Genomic DNA, 22551 nt, shown 5'->3' with positions numbered 1-22551 from the left:
GTGACTATGGCGCCTCCGTATCTGATATTACTTTCCTAGGCAACGCATGGCAGGATGCACGCTACAGTGCCTCATCTCCCTGTGTCTACAGGGGGTGCAGATGCATCCAGTGATTGCCATTTGATGCTCATCCTTCCTCTGTGACAGACTTGCTGTCCTCGCCCCTCCTCCACCCCAGTGGGAATGGTTGATTGGTTGGGATCAACAGAGCCAGTGCCAGAGAAGAATTACTCAATGTGACACTTAATTGATGCGAAATACACAAATTCCATGGCACAGGGCAGAATTTACAAGCGGAGGGGCTTCTGGGGTGGTGGAGGAGGGGCAGGGTAGGGGGAGAGAATTAATCACTGAGGCCCAGGCGTGAAATTAAATTCCGGGGGGTGGTCGGGGAAAGAAGCCTCTTTCATTACCGGGGAGCAGAGAAGTAAAGGGCTGTGGTGTGTACACGTCACATCCTAGGGGGACTGGGTGCTACCAGCATGGGCATGGGATTGGGAAAAGACAGACAGCCCTGCCTGAGGTTGTGGGGGTCCCAGGTTAGGCTGCTGGGATGTCCTGTGATGTCTGAACTAAATCTGGATCCAGGGTAAATGCTGTGTGTCCATGACTGTCCTGCATGTGCTGGGGAACGGGAAGCTGGTTTCACATCCTGTCTGGTCCTCAGGCTCTGCCTCATGGTGAGGCCTATACTAAGTTGTCTGGGATGCTGGTGTTCCATTGAGTGCTTGGGGGAGGGAACTCTCTAAAGAGCCCTATGCCATGTGGGGCAGGTGTTATCTGGGAGGATTTAGGGGAGACTTAGACTCTTTCTGTAACTGCCCTTGTCTTGGAATGTGATAGGAATGGGGTGAGACAGTGCAGGAACAGCAAGGTGAGGACACAGGTCTCCCTGCTAAGCTGCAGCTTCTGGAGACTCCCTGGCATCAGGTACCACTGAACTCCACATGCTGTAGCCTGCGACCTCCTTATGACCTCCCAGCTAATTGTATTTGCTGTTCTTGGTTCTCAGACCATCGAGTGGAGGCTGGGGACGTGATTGGATGCTTGGTGGCACAGCTTACAAGGAGCCTCTTGCGCCATCTCCAGCCCAAGAGTCAGCCCCACCTTTGGAGGTGGGGAACCCTTTCAGGAGGAGCTTATTGGCCCCGGCCTTAGGGGCAGGGAGCAGGTGCTTCCTTGGGACGGGCTGGGCTTAGGAGGCGGGAAGGGGCAGGGAGCTGGTGAGCCTAGAGGTTGGAGCTCTCCTGATGCTATTCCCGGCTTCCCTCTCATCTCACTTGCTGTTCTGCAGAGACAAGCAGCTTGCAGACAAGCTCCCTTGTCACACCCGATCACATCAGGGCCCCGCGTCACTGCCCGCATCAGTGCACGGCCTTCCTTCCTCTCCTCGCGGTTCCCTTCCCTCCAGCATCTTCTTTCCTTTCCCTCACTTCTCTTTGTCTTTGTGTTTCTCTGGTCTGGGTCCAGGTCTCCTCTCCTGGTCACCATTCCCTCTGTGCCCAGGCTCCTCTCCCGGGTTGACCTCTCTGTTCCCTAAGGCAGGGTTTTATTTTTGAGTCCTTGGGGGTGTGGTATTTCTCTTACGGTTCTCCCACCATGCCTTTTACCCACCATGATGGTGTAGAATGAGAAAGAGAAGAGCTGGTATAGCCTCCAGCTTCTGGAATCTGTTCTTTTGAGGAAACGCTACCTAATTCTCACACCTTACCCCCAAAGCTGGAGGTTTAACAATCAGAGCAGAGAAGGGAGGACTTGGTGGAGGTGAGCAGAGCAGGCTAGCAAGAGAAGGTTTTGGGCCTCCCACCCCAGAAACTGCTTGAGAAGCATGCAAATGAGATGCAAAACACCATGCAAACAAGGCCCTGTAATTTGGAAGCAAACCACTCCAGTGCAGCACAGTCTGAACTGGCTGCAGATTCAGAAGTCCTGCCCCACACGGTCTGTGCTCTGGCCCGGTGTCATCTGCTCATACAGAAGCACAGTTTCCATTGGTGCTCATAATGCCACAAATGTTTACTTGGTACCTATTGTGTGCCACACACAGAACCAGACATCAGAGACGCGAGGGTCAAAGTGGGGAGCCTGGTTATTGCCTTCTTGATTCCTGTCCACTTTTTCTTGTTTTTAGCTATTCTGGGTAGATGAGATGGGTCCCGGGGGGGGGGGGGGGTGTCACCTATTGATGAGGGCTGACCTCTGCAAGTCACAGATTACAGAAGCAGACAGAGCCCCCTAGTCCTTCCCTAGGGTCTAGAGTGGGGCATTACCTCGTGGGTTTAGTCCCACCAAAGTGAAGTTGTATCAATTCATCCTCTCTCTAAAAGCCATTTTACCACCTCCTCAAGGCAAGGTTGCTTAAACTGTAGGTCAAAACCCCTCAGGAGGTTGTGATAGCCATTATGTGGGTTGTAACCAGCACTGAGAAAAATCAAAATAGCATGGGCTACAACAGAAAACACTGGGTACTGAGAATGTAGAGCTAGGAGTGTGCTTGCCTAGCCTGCATGAAGTCCTGGGCTTGACCCTCAGTGCGGCAGAGATCTGGAGAGGTGGCACATTTATCCCAGTGCTCTGGAGGTGGAGGCAGGCGGATCAGAAGTTCAACCACATTCTCAGGCCAGTCCGAAGACTTAGAGTTCATAAGACTCAGTCTCAGAAAACAAAAAGGCAAACCAAACCAAACCCAAGGAATAACAAAACCTACGTGGCAGAAAGTCTCAGAAATTTGGTGACACATGATTGTGATCCTAGGGCTTGGGAAGCTGAGGAAAGAGGATCACTGAATGCTTCAGGTCAGCCTGTCTCTAAAATAACCTACACCCCACCCCAAAGGAGGTATCAGAGCCTGTGGTGACCGTGTGGGGGAAATACCAGAATGCATTGTACAGGAGACGGAAGAACATCTGTCTATGAATGGTGTAAAATATTTGGAGCCTTATACCTTTGCCCCTCTTTGCCAGAGGTGGTGTGTGGGTGTTCTGCTGACCTCCCCCCCCCCCCCGCCTCCAACAGAAAGGTTCTATAGTCAGAGGGACCAGAGTATGAATTCTGACTGGGCATTCCACTGGCTCAATACCTCAGGCAGGCCAATGGACTCCTGGGGAAATACAGAGCATCCCACACACCTCACAGGGCTGTGGATGCTGACCAGGTAGCTCATGGAGAGCTACTTGATACTTAGGATGCAACACACACCCTTCGTCTCTCCTCAGAAACCACGATCACCCCAGAACAAGAACCTCTAGAAACATTTATCATTTATATTCTAACTGCTCTCCAATGCTGTGAAGTGGCCTCCAACGAAGTGTACACACACACCACCAACAACAATAACAATAATAACAACAACCAAACAACAAAAACTCCAGAATCTTTGGGAATACTTAGAGACACCAGGAAACGAAAAAGCCTCCTGAGTACTACAGATCTAAAATACTACAGATTTAAACAATGAGTTTCCTGACAATGGCAAAAAGAGGAAGTGGTGGTGGTGGCAGAGGGAGTGGAGAGGATAACGAGGTGTGCTTGAGAACCATCAGACACATGGAAACGTTTCAGTCCTTCAAGAGAGCCAGGTGTGGCCTGACAGTGGCTCCTGGACCCAAGATGCCTCTAGAAAAGCTCTCACATCAAGGCTACTTGACACAAGCTGGATGAAGGCTTGCCGAGTGGTACCTATGTCCACGATCGTTACTCTCTTTCTCAAAGCGGATACAGAAGGCATCCCGTATCCATGGAGGGTTAGTGTACCCCGGCCAGCAGCCTACCTGTCACAGAGAGTCGAGCCCCGTTGCTCTGACGAGTCTCCCCACTGTATTTGTGCTTAGTAATGCAGCGGTAGGTGGAAAGAGCATCTTCCTTCTGCACGTCTGAGATGTAGAGCCCACCGTGTGAGGTGATGAAAAACCTGTTTTCTGGAGACACAACCAGATAGAGGCCGTTACTTCTCTGACTGAGGCAGCTCTGATTGGCAGGTGGTCTGCCTGGAGCTATCTTGAGCCAAGGCAGTAGGGGAAAACCAGGGATGAGGTGGTGTGGCCTCACATGTGAGTCACTACCAATAGGCAAGGCTTTTAGCCACACACAGCACAAGGACAAGTAGAGAGGGCAATACTTTTTCCCTGTGGTCACTATGTAGCCCAGGCTGGTCTCAAGCTCCGGACTTTCCCGCCTCTGTCCTGATGCACTGGCTTGTAGTAGATGCCACGACACTGGATAAGGAATTAGGCTTTAGCGCCAGACTGAATGAAATCAGTGTCTCCATTGGGTTTTTCTACTTGTTAACTGTGCCATCTTGGGCATCACTTAACCCCCTGAGTCTTAGATGTGCAGGTACTTCGGCATATGTTGGCTGTATCAAACGGCAGCCTGCGGAAAGTGCTCACACTGTGTGGAGGGGTCCTCTCATTGTCTACCCTTGGTAGGAGTCTGCAAAACGTCCTCACTCGTTGCCCAGTGACTCCTAAAATTGCTAGTCTCTGCTTTTGTGGAAGAAGCAAATGTGCAGTGACGTCATCGGCCTGGACTGCAATCAGTCACTGCACTAGAACTTGGGGTTCTGACTCCTAACCTTCTGTCTATATCAAGCCAAACGAAGCCCTTGGAATTGCTGGCGTCTGTCTTAAGGGAGGAAGCAAATGTGTAGTAAAGTGATTGGCCTGGACCACAGTCAGTTGCTGGGCAGGGATTTGGGGGTTCTGACTCAGCCTTCCTTCCAAGCCAAACACAGGCTTAAATTCTTTCTGCACTGGGGCAGTGGAGAGGGAGACCCAGTCATCACGGCAGCTGTGAGCAGCGATGGGCCAAGCTCTGTGTTTACTGCCTGTGCCACTGTCCTTGCCTCACTGTCACCCCTGGTTGGCAGGGAAGCAGAGTAGACCGGCAGTGGGACACTCACTTGGTCGCTGCTGTTGTACTTGTCTATAGCAGAGTTGTCGTCTCTGTGCAGGTTCCTACCGTGAACCTTGACTCTGAACTGGTGACAGCTGATTTAAGGGGAGAAGTAGCCTTGGGTTGGGGAGTAGCTGGTGGCAGCAGAGGACTCTGCTTACTGAGAATGGAAGAGAACAGACAGCCTGGGGCCACATTTGGGCTCTGCTATTAGCCTTAGGTGACAGTGCTTATCCAGGCAGGATGAGGTCAGTCAGGGTAGGGGAGTGATGTGAAACCAGGGGATGGGCCTATCAGCATGGCGGGCTCTAGGATAAACCCTACACCCTACAGTCTGGATCTTACAGAGGTCTGCAGCTCTTTCCCTGGGACAGACTCCCAATCCCTCCCTCACCCCAACAGTAAGAGCTTAAGTTGTGGCTTACCCTATAAGGAATGTTCTGCGATGCTTCCTGTATGCCCTGAGCACACACTTGGGGGGATGTGTGTGTGTGTGTGTGTGTGCGTGTGTGTGACCAGAGGACAACCTTGGGTACTGCCCCTCAGTTCACATCTTTTTATTTTGTTTGTTTTGTTTTTTGAGAAAGTGTCTTGCAGGCCTGGGATTCACTGTGTTGTCTAGGCTGGTTGGTCGGTGAGCCCCAGGGATCTGCCTGTCTCCACCTCTCTGGAGCTGGGATTACTAGTGAGCACCATCACACCAGGCTCTTTGTTATATGGGTTCTGGGAAGTGAACTCGGGCAAGCGCCTTCCTGAATGAGCACCTCCCTGGTCCATAAATTCCGTTCTGAGCATGAGGATGAAAACCAAAGGCCCTTTTCTCCTCCGAGACTGTAAAACTGCAGGATGACAGGTTTAATGTTCTTGACAGTATCTTTGAAAAGTTTCTCTGGGCTTCTTTTGAATAAATATTTATTGATTTGTGTGTGTGTGTGTGTGTGTGTAGATCAAAGGACACATTGTGGGAGTCAGTTCTCTCCTTTCAGCATGTGTGTTCTGGGGGCTGGGCTCAAGTTGCCAGGCTTGGCAGCAAGCACTCTTACTCACGTAACCATCGCACCAGCCCGTCATAGTTATTTCTTCAATATGGCTTTAAATAACTTCATCAATCTGAGCTCTTCTGAATGAATTTTGGTCTAACTACAATCCTCCTAATTACTCCTCTCTTCCTTCCTCTGCCTCCCCTTCTCCTCTTCTCTCCAGTGCCCTGGGCCAGCACCAGGCAGCCTTTTTGCCAAGTGTGAAGCCCTAAAAATCACATTCTGCTGATCCAGGTAGGAAAGAAAAACACTTCACGTAACACAGTGCTAACGTTTTTGGTGAGACAGTATGACGCAGAAGGCAGCACTGGCAGCCAAAGCCCTGATTTATCCTTGTGACCTGGCTGGTTACTTTCCTCTGTCACCCCTTGTGGGCTTACTCCTGGGTCATCTAGGTCATCCCACGATCTAGCTGCCTCTTGTTGGGAGTTCTCCTGGCAGATCCCAGGGATACCAGCAGCCCTCCTCCTCTGGGTGCCAGGGAGAGAGGCACCATGGAGAGGGGAAAAAGGGAAGGGAAGGCAAGGGGCTGACTGAGTCCCCTACCCCCACCCTGTGTCAAGTGTAAAAGCCCTCTGGACATTTAGTGTGTAACTGAGATTGGGGTGTAGAGCGACTGTGGGGTGTCACTGTGGCTCAGAGGATGGGGAAGAAACTGAGAGGGGAAAAGCCAGGAAAGTCATCAAAGCAGTGTTAGCCCACAGGTACACAAGTGACCACCTGGTCAGCTTGAATCCTGTGGTCCTGGCTGCCAGCACCCCAGGACCCACATAGCCCTGTGCTACTGGGAGTCTGCACCCAGAGTGGAGGGTGGGTGGGGTGATGCTGCTGCTGGTGGGGATCTGGGTTTCTATAGCAACCAGCAGCTGCTGCATCGGATGTTTCCCATCCTTCATTGTCCTCATTTTCCCCTCCCTTCCCCCCCGTGCATATTTAATTGCAGTAGCATGTTTTTTTTCTCTCCCTCTCTCTGTCTTTTTTTTTTTTTTTTCAGACACAGTGTTTTGCTCCTACTGAAACAAAGGCAGGCCACAGTCCAGAGATGCACAGTGTGAGAGGGGAAGGAAAAATCAGGGGTATTATGTTAATCCCTTGGGGTTGGGGCTCAGCCATGGTTTGCATGTTTGATGAGAATCAAAAGTGGGGGTTGGGAGGATCCCTTCTGGGGACAGGAGGCTAAAGAAGTCTATGGAGGAGAGCCAGAGTCTTGAACAGTGTGCAGAGCCCAGGAAGGCAGAGCTAGCTGTGGGCCTCAGGGAGGACAGGACTCAATAAATATGCTGGCTTCCAATGTTATTTGGTGGCCATGGTGACATAGGGGTGGTGGCTTGAGATAATCTACATCTTTGACTCTTCCTCCTAAAAGCACAAGGTGTCCCTCTGCGGGAAAGTAGTGCCGCTGACCCATCTGGCCATTTGGAATGCGTTAGGTAGCTGTAGGGATGGGTGGGGGCATTGAGCGATTGCTAGTTGGTACCTCTGTGAGGGATGCTGATGGCATCAAACTGGTGGGGCCCTCGTTGCGGGTACCCGAGTGACTACTCTGAATGGCAGTAGCATCCCTATGGGTTTATGCTAGTGAGTCACCCACTCTTAGGCTAGAAGAGCGGGATAGGGAGTCATGCTTCATCCTGGATGCTGCCTTGTCATATGGCACCACAGCCAACGTGCTCACGAACAGGGAATTGGTGAACGTGGTTAGCGCACCCTTTCCTTCTTTTCTTATCGCGATACATCATGTCCTGGCCCATTTTGCCATTCTCTTCTTTGGTGGCCTTGACAGAATTTCTAAAGTTAAATATTTATTGGACATCTGTTAGATACCAGGCAAGAAGAGAGTGATGTAGAGGTAGGTGCTCAGGTGCAGAGAATGCCCTGGAGAGATGTGGGCATGGCTAACGGATCCATCCCCACACAAGAATGGACAAGGATTACGGGGAACCTGGGGAAGCTGAGAGCTTGGAAAGATCTCTCTCTCAGAGTTGGAGAACCAGCCCTGTCCACACCTCAACCTTGGCCACCCTGCCTGCAGAACTATAAAACCGCAAATCTCTGCTATACCAAGCCACACGGCCTGCGTACGTGGCATCTCTGGGGCACTGGTGTGGTACTGGGTGTCCTCTCTTAAAGCTTCTGCTGCTTATTCATCCAATCAAGGGAGTGTTTCCACCATGTTTGTCTGCTGTTTTCACCCAGGGAACTTTCTAGAAACTTGTGGGTGTGGTGATGTGGCAATAGACTTTTGGGTGGTGCTGGCGGGGCAGGGGAGTTCTTAGTCAGAAACAGCTGAAAGGACTCTGACCCCTGAGCATGGGCAAACCCACTCTCCTTCAGGAGACTGAGGAATGGACCGAATGTACAGGTCATGGTCTCAGCAATGTTGGGGAGCAGGCTTCAAGGGTACATCTTACGAACGAGACAGGTGGGCCTGGCTTTTGACTGCTTCCTAGGATTCTGGAATCTTGCTGTTAGGTCTTGTGTGTGTGTGTGCTCGTGTGCGTGCACGTGTTAGTATGAGTGCATGTAGGATATCTGTCTGTCTGTCTGTCTGTCTGTCTCTCTCTCTCTCTCTCTCACTTGAGTCTGGGTGTCTCACTAAACCAGGAACTACCAATCTAGCTAGGCTGTCAGGCCATTAAACTACTGGATCTGTTTCTGTCCCCCAGGCCTGGGATTAAGGTACATATGCCATGCTTGGCTTTCTATGTGGGCACTAGGGATCTGAACTCCGGTCCTCATGCCTCATTAGAGCTAGGCCAGGGAGCAGGAGTCTGAGAACACAAAGCCCCTCCTCCCTTGCGTAGGTGCTAAGTTTAGGTGACAGTGTCTCTCCTGTCTTCTCCCAGAAGGTCAGAGAGCTGTGCCACAGGGACTCCTGTAGCTTCAGAATTTACTGAGACTTGATTGACGGAGACTCCGTGACAGCCAGAGGGCTTGACAGGAGAAGTCAGCATCTGGAGAGGTGGCCTCTTGTTCCGTGCCCTCTGGGAGGCACCAGGGACTCGGGAGGCTGAGGTTGGCTGAGGCTTTGGGGAGGGAGTAAACTGTGCAGATCCTGCTGCAGCCTCCGCAGAAATAGGATAAGCTTTGCAGCTCCCAAGCCAGCCCCTGCTTCCACCTTTGCCTCCCCAACCTGTCCCCAACCCACACCCAGAGTGATGCTTTCAACCCAAGGTGGATCACCTGACGCGTTAGTGAGAATTTCTCAGCGGGACCTTGTTTTACCCAATGTGACAGCAGTGCTTGCCACAACATAGACACTCAGCAGAGACTTACAGAGTGAGTGAGCAATCTCTAATCATCGAGAAGGAAGTGACAATGTCTGTATGCTTGCTGCACACTTCTCTCCTCCGGGAAGCCCTTCCAGGTTTCTGAGTGTGCCTGCATCTCCGCAACTCACTGCTTGCCTCTACCGAACCCATTGGACTTCTGTTTGTTAGAGACAGGGTCTCAGTCTTAAACCCAGGGTGGCCTGGAACTCAGTATGTACCCCAGGCTTGACCCCACATTCGTAGGGATCCTTCTGCCTCAGCCTCCCAAATGCTGGGATCACACGTGTGAGCCATATTTTAAAGATTATTGTTCCAAGCATATGAAAGTCAAGACTAAGCAATATGGAAGTTTGTCAAATATATGTAAACAAACAAACAAACAAACAAATAATTCCCCCACAATCTTGCCATGCCACTTGTAAAGGGACAGGAAGCAGGGCTTAAGAGGTTTGTATACTATATTCATAGTAGTATTGATCACAGCAGCCAAGAAGATTCTCTGATAGATGAGAGGATAAACCAACCGTGTGCATACATATTTTGGAATATTATTCAGCTTTGAAAAGCAAGGCCATTTTGATGCTTTTTTTTCCTGCATGGTTGAACTTTGAGGACATCATAATACAGTTTTTGAAGTAGTTACCCACAAAGAGACAGAAAGCAGACTGGTTAGTGCTGAGGCTTAGAGAAAGGGCAAAGGGCGTGCTGTTGTTAGTGTGCACAGAGTTTCAGTTCTATGAAGTAAGATTGAGCTTAAATGCCGCAGAATAATGGTGGCGTCCTTTTCCAGCGTGGCTGTACCTCTAAGGCTGGAACACGATGCTTGCTCAAGCTAGGGGCCCCCCACTCTAGGAGTGGGACAGCAGCCAAGGAGTCCTCTGCCCCACAGATGTGGCAGGGTGCACAGCTGATGCCCTGGAGCTGGGCCCCGAGCTGCGGACCTGTAGCCAGGTAGCCACTTGGGTATCCCTCAAGGGTGCTGTGCATCTTGACTTGGCAAAGGATCCAGGTGGAGTCTGTGAGGTTTTTAGTTTGTGTCAAGCCCAGCAAGAAAGGCTCCCCGAGGCACTTGCATCCGTGATCTTGGGCTCCCAGTTGCTAAAACCATGAGAATAAGTTCATTAGGCCCTTGGTCTGTGCCATCATGCTTTAGTGGGCTGAGGAGCCCTACATTGACCTACCTCACCTGTGCAGGTATTTCACTCCCAAGAGACCCCTCTGGCATTGGCATTCAGGGGACGGACCAGCTCCATGATGTACATACCATGGCGTGGGTGAGGAAGAGGCACAGGTCCTAAATCAGATTCTAGAGGTTGAGTTTAGAAAGTGAGGACTGGGGCTGGAGAGATGGCTCAGAGGGTTAAGAGCATTGTCTGCTCTTCCAAAGGTCCTGAGTTCAATTCCCAGCAACCACATGGTGGCTCACAACCATCTGTAATGATGTCTGGTGCCCTCTTCTGGCCTGCAGGCATACACACAGACAGAATATTGTATACATAATAAATAAATAAATATTTAAAAAAAAAAAGAAAGTGAGGACTGAGGATCGGTGGAGAACACAACACAACTTGAGTCCTCCCATGGGTATGAGGGCTAGGAACACAGAGAAAAGCAGAGAGGCAGGGGCAGAGAAAGCAAAAACTCAAGACAACAGGGATAGGGACCCTCCCTGGGGATGACCTTTTAGCATAGGCAGGGCCTCATCTGCATTCTCAAAGGCTCAGACCTTGCCCATCCCTATACATTCTATCAAAGAGAAGTGAGGCAGAACAGAGTCTGGACCAAAGTGGAGATGTCAGGAGAGGCCTCCTATCTCCCATTGAATTGAGCAGCCTTGGTGGATGGATGTACCCGAGGCAGGAAGAGACTATGTGGTTGGGAAGGAGGACTTGGTACATGCAAATGTGGGTGGGGCATGCACAGTCAGAAACAGTAGCTGGAGCTGGCACATTCTGACTAGAGAGGGTGTGAACAGTCTCCATGTGGAAGTGAATAGGCCTGGATCCCTCTTTCTGGAACAGGGTATCCTGAGGACTAGTATAGACACCATCGTCTCATATTCATCTTAAGCGCAAGACCAGGCTGGGCACGCCAGGCCCCTAATGGGGGCTACAAGGCAGCATCAAGTATTCCCAGGCAGTGCGGTGATGTAGGCGTGTTGGGGGAGTAACTTCTTTAATTTCCCCTGTACTGCTTCTGTGCTAAGGGAGAAAGTGGCTGACTATGGAGGAATGCTGACATAGTCCCTAAAGGGTCTCATGCAGACTCAGTTTCTCCTACAAGGCTAGAGGGTCACATAGTTATCCCCTGAGCTGCCTTGACCCCTGTGGAATCCAGTCCTGAGACAAGCCTAGCTCTGGGTTTGGCTGACCTTGCATTCAATGTATCACACTTTAAGTCAGCTGTCTGTCAGTGCTGTCAGCCATGGAGGTCTGGGGAGTGAGGACACACAGCTGGAAAAGGTCCTTGTAACTAAGGCATGTCACCTATGGGAAGCACTTACGTGGAGACAGGCATGACAGAATTGAACCCACTGGGGTGGGAGATGGGAAACCTGGCTTCTGGCTGACTGGGTGAGTTCAGACAAGCTTCATTAACCTCGTGGACCTCAGTTTTCTTGCTGAGTGAAGGAAGACAACCAGTTGCTCTCGAATGCGTCTTCCAAGTCTCACGTCCTTAGGGATTTGATGGTCTGCCCTCCACTGTCTGAGCAAGGATGGGAGGAGGTCAACTCTTTTAACCCCATTTCTATTCAAGGGCTGCAGAAGGCAGGAGCCAATCTTTACATAGCCCCTGGCTTGGAGTCATTCTCCACATAGAGATAGAACAGCCCTATGGTGGTGCTGGCATTACCCATAAACTCCTGGTTCCCTGTCAGAGGGACATGTTAGTGTCCACCTGCCCATTATCACTGCTTTTGGATCTAATAGCAGATGATGTCCCTGAAGGACCCAGTATATCAACAGCATGGTGAGAGGAGTCACAGGGCTGGGCCTCAAACCATGTTCCCCTTCCTAGCTGGAAGGTGTAGAGAGTTCTTGATCTTTCCTAATCCCATTCCCTGTTAGGAGTAAATGAACTAACGGATGTATCTACCACAATGGCTGTGAGGCGACAGGTGTCCAGTACATTAAGCAAATGATCTCTGGGGACTCTGGGACGTGGGAGTTCAGATCTGGACCTGGGTCTCAGCCTCCGAGTCCTCTATCAGCTGCCACCGTCACCTCCTTACAGCTCATAGGGTGGTCTTTTGAGTATATGGGGTGTGTGGGGACTTACTGGTGGCAGGACTTGGGTGGAGGTGGGCTGGATCTATTTCACTAGGATCCAGGCAGACTCCACTTGTGTCACTGACTTCCAGAAGGGCTCAGCACTGTCCTTGCTGAAAGCTCCAGGCAGCTGGGGTCCCAGGGGCTGAAGACCAGGTCTCAAGAGGGGCAGCCAAGACAGATCCTTGGAAGGGTCTGCTACAGCAGCCAGTTTCTTCGTTTTCCCCAGAATCCTTTTCTCTACACCTCTTTCTCTGCACCAGGATTAGCACACATCTCTCACTCGCCATTGCAACAAGATTTTATTTCTAATTATGCTGTAATAAAACTGGAGCGCTCCCAGGCTCCCTTTCAAATGACTTGTATACACACTGCGGATTGGACCCTTCTCGGCCCCATTGTAATAGCGGCTCCCTGACATTCATTAGACATGCATGAGAGGGGCGCTTTAAGAATAGAATTGCATTTAAATGGATTTGCTGAGAGGGGAAGATGAAAAAGAGAGAGACAGAGAGAGAGAGCTCATAGGGAGGAGGGAGAGGGAGAGAGGTCTGTTGAACAAACTATGAAAACAAGACGCCATAATAACAGGGTGCTGAAATAAGCCTCTTTATTCCTCGTCCTCATCCGCTGCACATGGCAGAGCCCAGCCAGGGGCGACAGCCTCCACCCCCACCCCCCCACAGTCTTCACCCTACTTTTATGCTCCCTGCCAGGGGCTTTATAGCTCCCTGCTCCATGCGTCCCCATGTGTCAGACTTCTGGAGCATAATGGGATCTGCTGCTATTAAAATGGGGAGGCTGCCTCCATTCCATAGAACCCGCATCGCTAAGGAAGGGCAGCCCACTGTCCCTGGGAGGAGGTGTCTTCAGGCCCTTACCTGCAGGACTTGGCTCTGTCCTCCGTCCCCTGCCCCTTCTCTGAAGGCCCAACTGTGAGTGGCTGAGAAAGAAGAAGAGGGTCTCTATTCCCCCTCCTGGCCTGGCCCCCATGGGCCCTGGCCTGATCCCATCCCCAGTGAGCAGTCTCTGCCCTTTTCCAGTTAGTACTGCGAAGGCTATGGCTGTCCTGTGCCAAGAACCTACTTTGTGTCTTCCTGCTGATGGTGGCATCTAACCCATTTGTTCTCTTCGCTGTGACCAGGTACTCTTAAAACGGACATTGGCTCGCCTGAGAACTGCCGTGGCTTCCTAGGCTTGTTGATATAAAGATAAGAGCCCTTAGCAGGATAGCCCCACCTCTGATCCTTCATTGTGCCAGTCCTCCCACTCCCAGGCTTGGTGCTATGTGGGCTACTCCCCGCCACTGCTCATCGTAGTCCTCCTGATATCCTAAGACCTGGGTCCTCTGCCTCCAGGAGACCCTCCCACATCTCTGCACAGGGCCTAGGGATGATTCATCAGAGACTGGGCACTTCCTAGAATGTTAGCCGCCAAGGTCAGGGTGGCTGGGTCCTGGTCCTGGCTGCTCCAGTCCTGTAGTACAAACCCAGTACAGTGGACCAGGTGCTGGCCACAGCCAGGATGCTGCTGCTTCTCATTTGATCATAGCTGTAGCCTACACGAGACAGTGTATTAGTGTTCTATTGCTGTGCTAAGGCACCATGACCAAGGCAGTTCACAGAAGGAAGGGTTTGTTTGGGCTTATGGCTCCAGAGGGATAAGAGCCCATTACCATCACTATGGGGAAGTGAGGCAGCAGGCATGGTGTCTGGAGTAGGAAGCCGGGAGTTCGCATTTTAAATCACAAGGAGGAAGCCAGCGAGAGAGCCGGGGATGGTGCAAATCTTTAGACTCTCTCTCAAAGTCCACCCCAAGTGACATACTTCCTCTAGCAAGGCCATGCCTCCTAAGCCTCCTCAGACAGCACCATCAACTGGGGACCAAACATTTGAATGCTGGAGACCATGGGGGGCAGCAATCATTCAAATCAGTGCAACTTGCCCAAAATCTCAAAGCATGGGGCCAAGCAAATCCAAACCAGACCTTTACCAAGTACTTCCAGGTCAGCTGAGGGATTTGTCATTGTTCCTTCCCACAGAGGGCATGCCCTCTTGAGGCCACAGAACCCTCTCTGAGAGTCCAGCAGAACCCTTTCTCCCTTTCCAGAAGGTTCCTGATTTGTACTGCTGGGCTACACCTTGGACCTGGACAGACCTCAGTGGCTCCTGACCACTGCTTCTCTGACATTTTTAGATTCTCAGGATACAATGCAGGCTTCTTTAAGATGTCACAGATTGCTCTTCTGAAACCCCATCACGCGTGATCAGGGACGAGAATTCTGACCAGATCACATTACCAAGAAAGTACTAGAAGTAGCCCGAAAAGTGGGCTCTGTCACTTTTCAGCCCTGTATCCTGGAGGCAAGCGTCATGGCTCTCACCCCATACTGGACCCTCAGTCCCTCTGGAGTGGGAACCACCGCCCACCCCCTTGCAGGTTGTTGAGAGGAGGCGGTGGCTGCTGCAGTATTGTGCCTCCTGGGGGCTCATTTCTGCCTCTGCTTCATTAACTTTCTCTGGTGTGCTGGTAACAACGGCAGGGAATGAGAACACTGGTTTGACTGTGCTCCAGACAGGATGCAGCTCAGAGGAACGTGACACCGTGACCTCTGAAAGCCATCTAACAACAGCCATCTAACACAGGACAGGCCCTGTGTCGTTCTGAGGGCACTGTAGTGTCAGGGACACCTCCTGCCTTTCTCTCCTTATGTTTCCCAGTTTGCCACCCTAGAGCCTGCCTGCTTCACGGCCTCCAGTGGCTACACACAGCAGAGATGAGCTGTGACAGTGGGTGGAGCCTCTAAAGGGCAGGAACAACTGCATGGGGGTCACCTGTCTTTGTCTCCTAGTTCCCTGCAGACAGGAGCCATCTCCTGTCCCTGCTCTGGCCTCCGCTGCAGACATTCAGCTTTTGTGATGGTGCTAAAATATATTGTGGATGAAATGAATGAATGGATGGACGAGGGCAGGAACCACGGCCTCTTTTCTCTGTGGTAAGTCTTTGGCTTCGGTGCTGAAGTCAGACAGACTTTGGTTCCATTGTGTGGCCTCACACAGCTCCCTGACCCCTTGGACTGATCTTCCTTATCCTTAATTGTGCTAATATCAATACCAATCAGAGGTCTGAGAGGTCCTGAGTTAAAGCACTGACCCTGGGGGCAAACTTTGATTGTTCCATCCATGACGCTGTCAAAGTCATGACCAACAGCTTGCTGGAAAGGGATTCCACCCAATGTTCACTTCATATGGTGACCATATGGCCTGTTGGTCTCAGATCACTCTCACATCCTATAGTCTTCTGCTCAGAAGCTTCACAGGTCTCTTCTACTGACAGTGGAGGCCCTTCAGCGTTCGCAGAGTATCAGCCGAATGTGCGGCACCCACCCAGTCGGGTGGGTCCTCCGGGGATCTGCTGAGCAAAGGCAGGAATATCTGTAGGCCCACCTGCCTGTGTCTTTCCAAATCTCAAGTGAGTCAGGCTTATGGAAAGGATTCAGACACCCAAGTGCTGGGTCTCGGTTGTCCTGGACCCCTACTGTATTTCTGTCTCTGTGCACCCTCAGGCACCTTGTCCAGGCAGCCCCCAATCGGCCTCTCCATGCCTCTGTGTGGCACTGTCTCCTCTGCCCCTCCAGCTGGAGTAGCTGAATCCTTAGTTGGCTTTTGTCGTGAAGTTGGCACTTAGTGTGGAATTTTACAGTTTTTGCCTGAATGGTTGTCTTCCCGGGTGGCAGTGAGTGGGAGAGAAGGAGGACATTTCTCTCATTGGTTCATTTCCACTATGAATCCGGCATGGGGTTATAAAATACAACTGTCTTCCTTTATCTCAGGGGAAGGGTTCTAAGTAAGACACCTCCCCCCATAGAACTCTGAAGCTAAAGGGCAATTGACTCTGTCTATATCACACATGTATATATAACTATGATATTTTTTAATAAACGAGCCCAGAGATTAATGACAATAATAAAATAAAACTACGACAAGAGTCTATAATGCAACTCATTTGAGGTTTTTTTTCTCTCTCTTAAAATAAATATTCTACTGTGTTCACCCTCTGGTATTGATGTGAGATGAGACGGTTCCCCCATGACAAGCTGAGGTGAGGTGAACGCTCTTGGCACTGTGACACAGCCTCAGGCTGCTATTGACCTTCTGATGAATGTCAGCAGGACCTTTGGGACAGGCAGATGCTGGTTGTCCACAGGTAACAAACCAAGAAAAGTGAAACTTGTTTAAAGGTGTCTTTCTGCTCTATGGTCCCTGTCAGTCTCCAGAGGCCTGAGGTAACAATCTGTTCTGTGAGGAGAAGCCCAGGATTTGGGGGATTCAGAAGCAAGCAAGCCCAAGATCACATGACTGTTGGGATTTGACCTGGATTGCTGAACTCTACAGCTCTTCAGGCAGAGGCCTCAATTTGCCCATAGTTCCTGGCCCAGATGCCCTGTGTTTGTTGGTTGACTTTAGTAGTTGACAGTGATGGCCATGTCATGGTATCACAAATATGACTGTAGTGTCACTGAAGCCTTCCCACAGAGCTCACAAGTAAGGGCCAATTTCAGATCTCTGCTATTATTTATTTATTTTGAGATAGGGTCACTATTTATAGTCCAGGCTAGCCTCAAACTCAATAAAGCCCCCTTCCTCAGCCTCGAGTTCTGGGATTATAGGCATGAGTTACCATGCATAGGCTGCTATGCAATTTATGAAGTAGAGACACTGGTCTCACTAGCTCCTGAGTGGCACCCTCATCATCCAGAGTGGCACCAGCACCCTTAAAGATACAGCAGTTGGAACTCTGGGCTCACTCGCTAGGTGTGCAGTTTCCACCTCTCATGCCCTGACACTTTCTGTGCCATTGAACATGAAACTATATTCTACTCAACACTGAATCAGCTCTGGCCTCAGATGCTTTGACTGGCATTTTTCTTCTTCCTCTAAGCTCTGCATGCCCCAGCCTCCCTGTGTCTCCAAGCCTGGGCCTCAAGGCCCTCTTGCCCCTGGCCCAGGACTACTGTGGACTTGACCACTTTCTCAGGACTCCCCTTGTCATTGTCCTCACCATGACTTGGGGGCATTGGTTACCTTCTTTTATCTGATACCCTATAGATTGAGATTTCTGCTAATAGCATTTGAATTGACATTGCCATTGCGTTTCCTCAATATCAGGCCCTATAATTGTGTAAGGGGACTTAGAGGGACATGGTTAGAAGGAATCAGTGCAAAGAAGAGAGTTCAGGGACACCATTTTTTTAGGGGGGGGAATTTGAAGTTCCCACCCTCATGGAGCTCCAGTCCTGAGATAACAGAGGAGGCAAACAGCCCTGGCTGACTGTCTCTTATAAACCCACTACTTCATCTTCATCAAACCTGGCATTCAGTATCATCCTCCAATGAAAGATGAGAAAAGCAGGACTTAGAGATGTTAGGTAAAACACTATGTATGTCCCAGGCCTAGGAAGTGAGCCCAGGTCTAAAGTTGGGTCCCTTCATGCACGCTACCAGCTAACCTTGTCCTGTGTTCTGCTTATAATCTTCTTAGGGACACACGTGAGGGGTGAGGTAGAAATTAAAGAGAAGTGTATGCATTGGTTTGAATGAGAATGGCCCTAATAGGCTCAAATATTTGAATACTTAGTCCCCAGTTGGTGGAGCTGTTGGGGAAGGATTAGGAGGCGTGGCCTTATTGAAGAAGGTGTGTTACTGAGGGTGGGCTTTGAGATTTCAAAAGATCCCAGCCTTTCCCAGTGAATTCTTCTCTCTCTCTCTCTCTCTTTCACCTTCCTGTTTTTTTCCAGATGTGAGATGTCAGCTGTTCCTACCACTGTGTCTTCACCCTGCCATCACGGGCACTGACCATTTGAAGCTGCAAGTCAAAGTTAAACACTTTCTTTTATAAGTTGCTTTGGTCATTCTGTCTTATCACAGCAACAGAACAGTAAATAACACAGCATATTGGTTCTTCCCTTGTTCTTGGGACAAAATGCCTGACAGATATGACTTGAGGGAAGAGGATTTATTTGGGCTCATAGTATAAGGGAACAAAGTCCATCATCGTGGGGAGAGCGTGGTGGCAGCTGATTGGCAGGAGTATGTGGCTGGGACTCCTTGTCTCCTCATATCTCAATGGAACAGGAAGCAGAGAAAGAAATGTGGATACTTACTTTGGCATTTTCTTCTTCCTGTTTGGGCTTCAGGAAACTTTGTCGTCCCCCCCCCCGCCCCCCGCCAATTCAGGATGAGTTTTCCTTTCTCAGTTAAATCTCTCTGGAGATACAGTCATAGACATGCCCAGAAGTGTGTCTCCTAGGCGATTCGAAAGCCAGTCAAGCTGACAATAAAGATTAACAACCATAGGGTGAATTGAAGACTTTCTGCTATTATTCCTCTGCCACTTTGTGCCCCAGCTGTGGCCCTGCATCTCTGGCTCCTCCACTGGAGGCAATCACTATCTCTAGGAATGCATGAAACCCAGGAGTGGCTGACTCAGGAGGGAGTGGGCCTGTGGCCTGGTGTAATCTACCCACAAGTCCGGTGGCCAAGCAGCTGTGGGGGGCATCCTAACATATCAGCAGTCACATGATCAAAGAACAGGGAGGAATTAATATCCCTGAGGTGGTCTGGAGCCTCTGATACCAGCAGAAAATTACAGGACACGAGATGAGGGTATTACAGAGGGAGAGGGGGAGACAGGAGATTCCCGTGGCTAATCCTGTTAGCAAGACAATTTCTTATCAAACTCATTATGCTTTTGAAAGGAGGGGAGAGGGGGTGGGGGAGAGTGGGCCGGGTGAGAGCATCTGGCGGAGGGAGAGGAAGGGAGAGAGGCAAGAGCAGCTGAGGTAGCAGTGGTGAGCAGGCAACCAACAACCGTCTGAGCCTAGGTTGGCATCTCTGTTTTGTTTATAGCTAGGTCTAAGGTAAAAAATTTTCCTAGGAGGCACCTCCCTCCTCGGCAAATGTCAGCCAGTGAAGAAGCTATTCCTGTCCTGGTCACAGATGTTCGGAGTGAAGTCCCCAGCCTTGGCCTTTCTTCTTTGACCCAGATCACAGTGTTCCTGTCTTTATAGGTCACGAGAATCACCTTCAGTCTACACAAATGCTGAAAACCAAACCAATCAATCAAGCAAAATAAAATAAAATAAAATAAACCAATAACAAAACAAAGCAATACAAAAAAACCCCAAAGACTTGTTTACAAAAGACTTTCTCTGCCGGACCCTCACTTACTATCCTTAACTTGCCTCCCTCCTGAGATGGGTGAGGAAGGGATTAGGCCTAGGAAGTTGCAAAGTTTTCTGGCAGCCACTAGCTGAGCATTCTTGGGCAAATCACTTAACTTCTCTGGGCAGCCATTTCCTCAGCTTGAGCATAGAGAAGAATTACATCATGCCTGTGTTCTTCATGGGATTCCTGTGAAGATGGAAAGGGGTGTGCATGCAGAAGAGCTGCCATCTGGAAACTTCTACATAAAGGGAAGAGATTGTTCTATTTTGAAGTTGAGACAATAGGTTCAGCTAGGCTAAGTGTCTCTTTGGCAGTACCAAGGCTATATGTGGCCTTTCAGGGCCTGAGCCTTTAGTTTCCATAACAGGGTTTTTGAATTTGTAGACTTGCTTGAAGCCACCCCCATCACCCTGCTCCTGACTAACCAATCACAAAGAAGGTATGTGATGTGCAGGAACCTGAGTGCTTGCTTATTAAGGGTTACGGAATGCTGAGCACTGCCCCAGATTGGCCAGAGAAACAAGTCTTTATGGAAGATGCAGCTGTGTCTACCCTCCATCCTTCCTTCCTTCCGAATGTGCTTGGGTAGGTAAGGGCCTATCACTGCCTGTTCTGAGTGAGGAGATGAGCTTACGAGTCTGGGGTACAGAAGGGCTTTTAGAAACTTTTCATGTTCCAAACAAAAAGGGGAGTCACTCAGGACAGATCAAGGATGTAAGCCTGAGAAGGAAAATGCTAGAAGCCTTAGAAGAAAACAGGGGGAAGCTCTGTGACGCTGGGCTTGCCAGGGGCTTTTTGGCCATGACACCAAAAGCATAGACAAGGAAAGAAAAGAACGGATGGAGTGGCCTCCCTTGGAATTTAAATTTTCTGCCACCAAAACCCATAAGCAACCAAGTGTAAAAGCAAGTTGTATATTGGATCAATGACTGATATCCAGACTAGAAGAAGAGTATTTACAAAGCAAACAGCAAGACCCAGCAAACTGGTTTAGAAACAGCGGAAGGACCAGAATAGACATTTCTCCTAGGAGAAATGCAGGGGGCCAAGAGGCAGAAGAGCAGAGATGGCTGACATCAGAAAAATGAAAACCCAAACGGCAGAGGACTACTGCCAGGCAGTCGCTAGGACAGCCATTCACAACCCGAACAAGCTCAAGACCGGAAGACACCAAGTGTTGGCGAGGATGTGGAGACATGGGAACCCTATGCTGCAAGGGTGGAGATCTGAAATGATACAGGCGATAGGGAAAACAGCACAGGGGCTCCCTGAAAACTTAGAATCACCACACACCGCAGAAGCTCTGCCTCTGGATAACGTATCCCCTAAGAATTGAAGGCAGGTGATACAGAGGTACTGTACACCTGTGTTCTCAGCAACAATAAGCACCACAGGCAAAGATGAAAGCAACCCAATTGTCCACAGACAACTGGATAACAGTCTGTTATGTATGGCCAGAATACTGCTCAGCCTTAAACAGAAGGGGTTGGGCAGGTGGCTCAGTGGTTAAGCCTTTTTGCATGAGCGTGAGAACTGGAGTTTGGATCCCTAGATCCCGTGTGAATGCCACGTGGTTGTGCTGGCCTTCTTGTAATTTTAGCCTCAGGTGGGTGATCCCCAAGCACCGGGTTTGCTTGAGACTCGCTGAATAAAGTGGGAGAGTAATTGAGGGTGATTGCTTGCATCACCTTGAGCCTCCACATGCATGCATATCCACCGCACGTGCCCCCATACGTGTGTGTCCACAAACATGCAAAAAGATATATATACTCATATGCACACCACACATATATGAGCTAGGAAAGGAAAAAAAGAAGGAAACTCTGACACATGCTACAATACAGGCAAATTTTGATGACATTATCTTAGGGGACAGAAGTTATACATAAAAGGACAAATAGTGCTCACAAAGAAAGCAGAATGATTGACAGTGATTGTGGGGGAAGAGAAGAGGGGGCTGCATTTCTATGTGAGTACCATGGTCTGAATCCGGAATGTCTCTTGTAAACAGACGTGGTGAAGGCCGGCTTGCCAGCCTGTGGTGCTATTGGAAAGTGTTGTGATCTGCGGAGATGGGAGCCGGGGAGAGGAAACCGGTCACTGAAGATGCTCTGAGTACTGGGGTACTGGTCTCTTCCTGTGTCTTTCATTTCCTGGTTGACACGAGGGGAGCAGTTTTCTCACCACATTGTTCCTATGACACCCTGCCTCTCTGATACCTCAAAGGTAAGGGGGGCTGCGTGCCTTGCAATAGTGAAGGACTAAGACCTTTGAAACCAGGAGCAAGACAAACCTTTTCCACACGGGGGGGGGGGGTTCACCTCAGGCATTTTGCCACAGTGCTGGGAAGCTGACTCCTGTGGTAGGTTAATGAAAACTTTTTTAGCAACTGGTGGCAGTGACAGTTGTGTGACAATGTGAACAAGCACTGATACTGCAGTTAAGATGCTAAAATTGAGGTCACTGACATCCTATCAAAACCCTGAAATGTCAGGCTGGGTGATGGTGGTGCACATGTTTAATCCTAGCACTCTGGAGGCAGAGGCAGGCGGACCTAGACAGGTAGATTGAGGACAGCCTGGTCTACAAAGTGAGTTCCAGGTCAGCCAGGGATACACAGAGAAACCCTGTCTCAAAAAATTCAAGAAACAAAACAAAACCCTAAAGAGTCATAATAAACACAGATACCCATCAACACAACCATCTCAGGCCTTGTCCTGCTTCCCTTACTCCTCCTGGGAAGGTAAATAGGAGACTCAGAGGTAAGAAGAGCAGGGCAGAAAAGGCCGAAGGGGCAGGATTCCTCAGCATCTAGGCGCTCATAAACTGCCCACTCCCTTGTTACACGAGC

General features: G+C 50.0%; 1 protein-coding gene across 1 annotated transcript in view; it reads right to left on the bottom strand.

The window, feature by feature from the left end:
- Dscaml1 (DS cell adhesion molecule like 1) overlaps positions 1 to 22551 on the bottom strand; it is a 325942-nt gene that overhangs the window by 85895 nt on the left and 217496 nt on the right. Inside the window, exon 4 of the mRNA XM_057767042.1 lies at positions 3771 to 3917. Coding sequence (XP_057623025.1) covers positions 3771 to 3917 — 147 coding nt within the window. The remainder of the gene's footprint in view (positions 1 to 3770; positions 3918 to 22551) is intronic.

Source organism: Chionomys nivalis, chromosome 4 (genome assembly GCF_950005125.1).
Source record: "Chionomys nivalis chromosome 4, mChiNiv1.1, whole genome shotgun sequence".
Classification (NCBI taxonomy): Eukaryota; Metazoa; Chordata; class Mammalia; order Rodentia; family Cricetidae; genus Chionomys; species Chionomys nivalis.
This window is presented reverse-complemented; position numbering and strand designations above follow the sequence as displayed.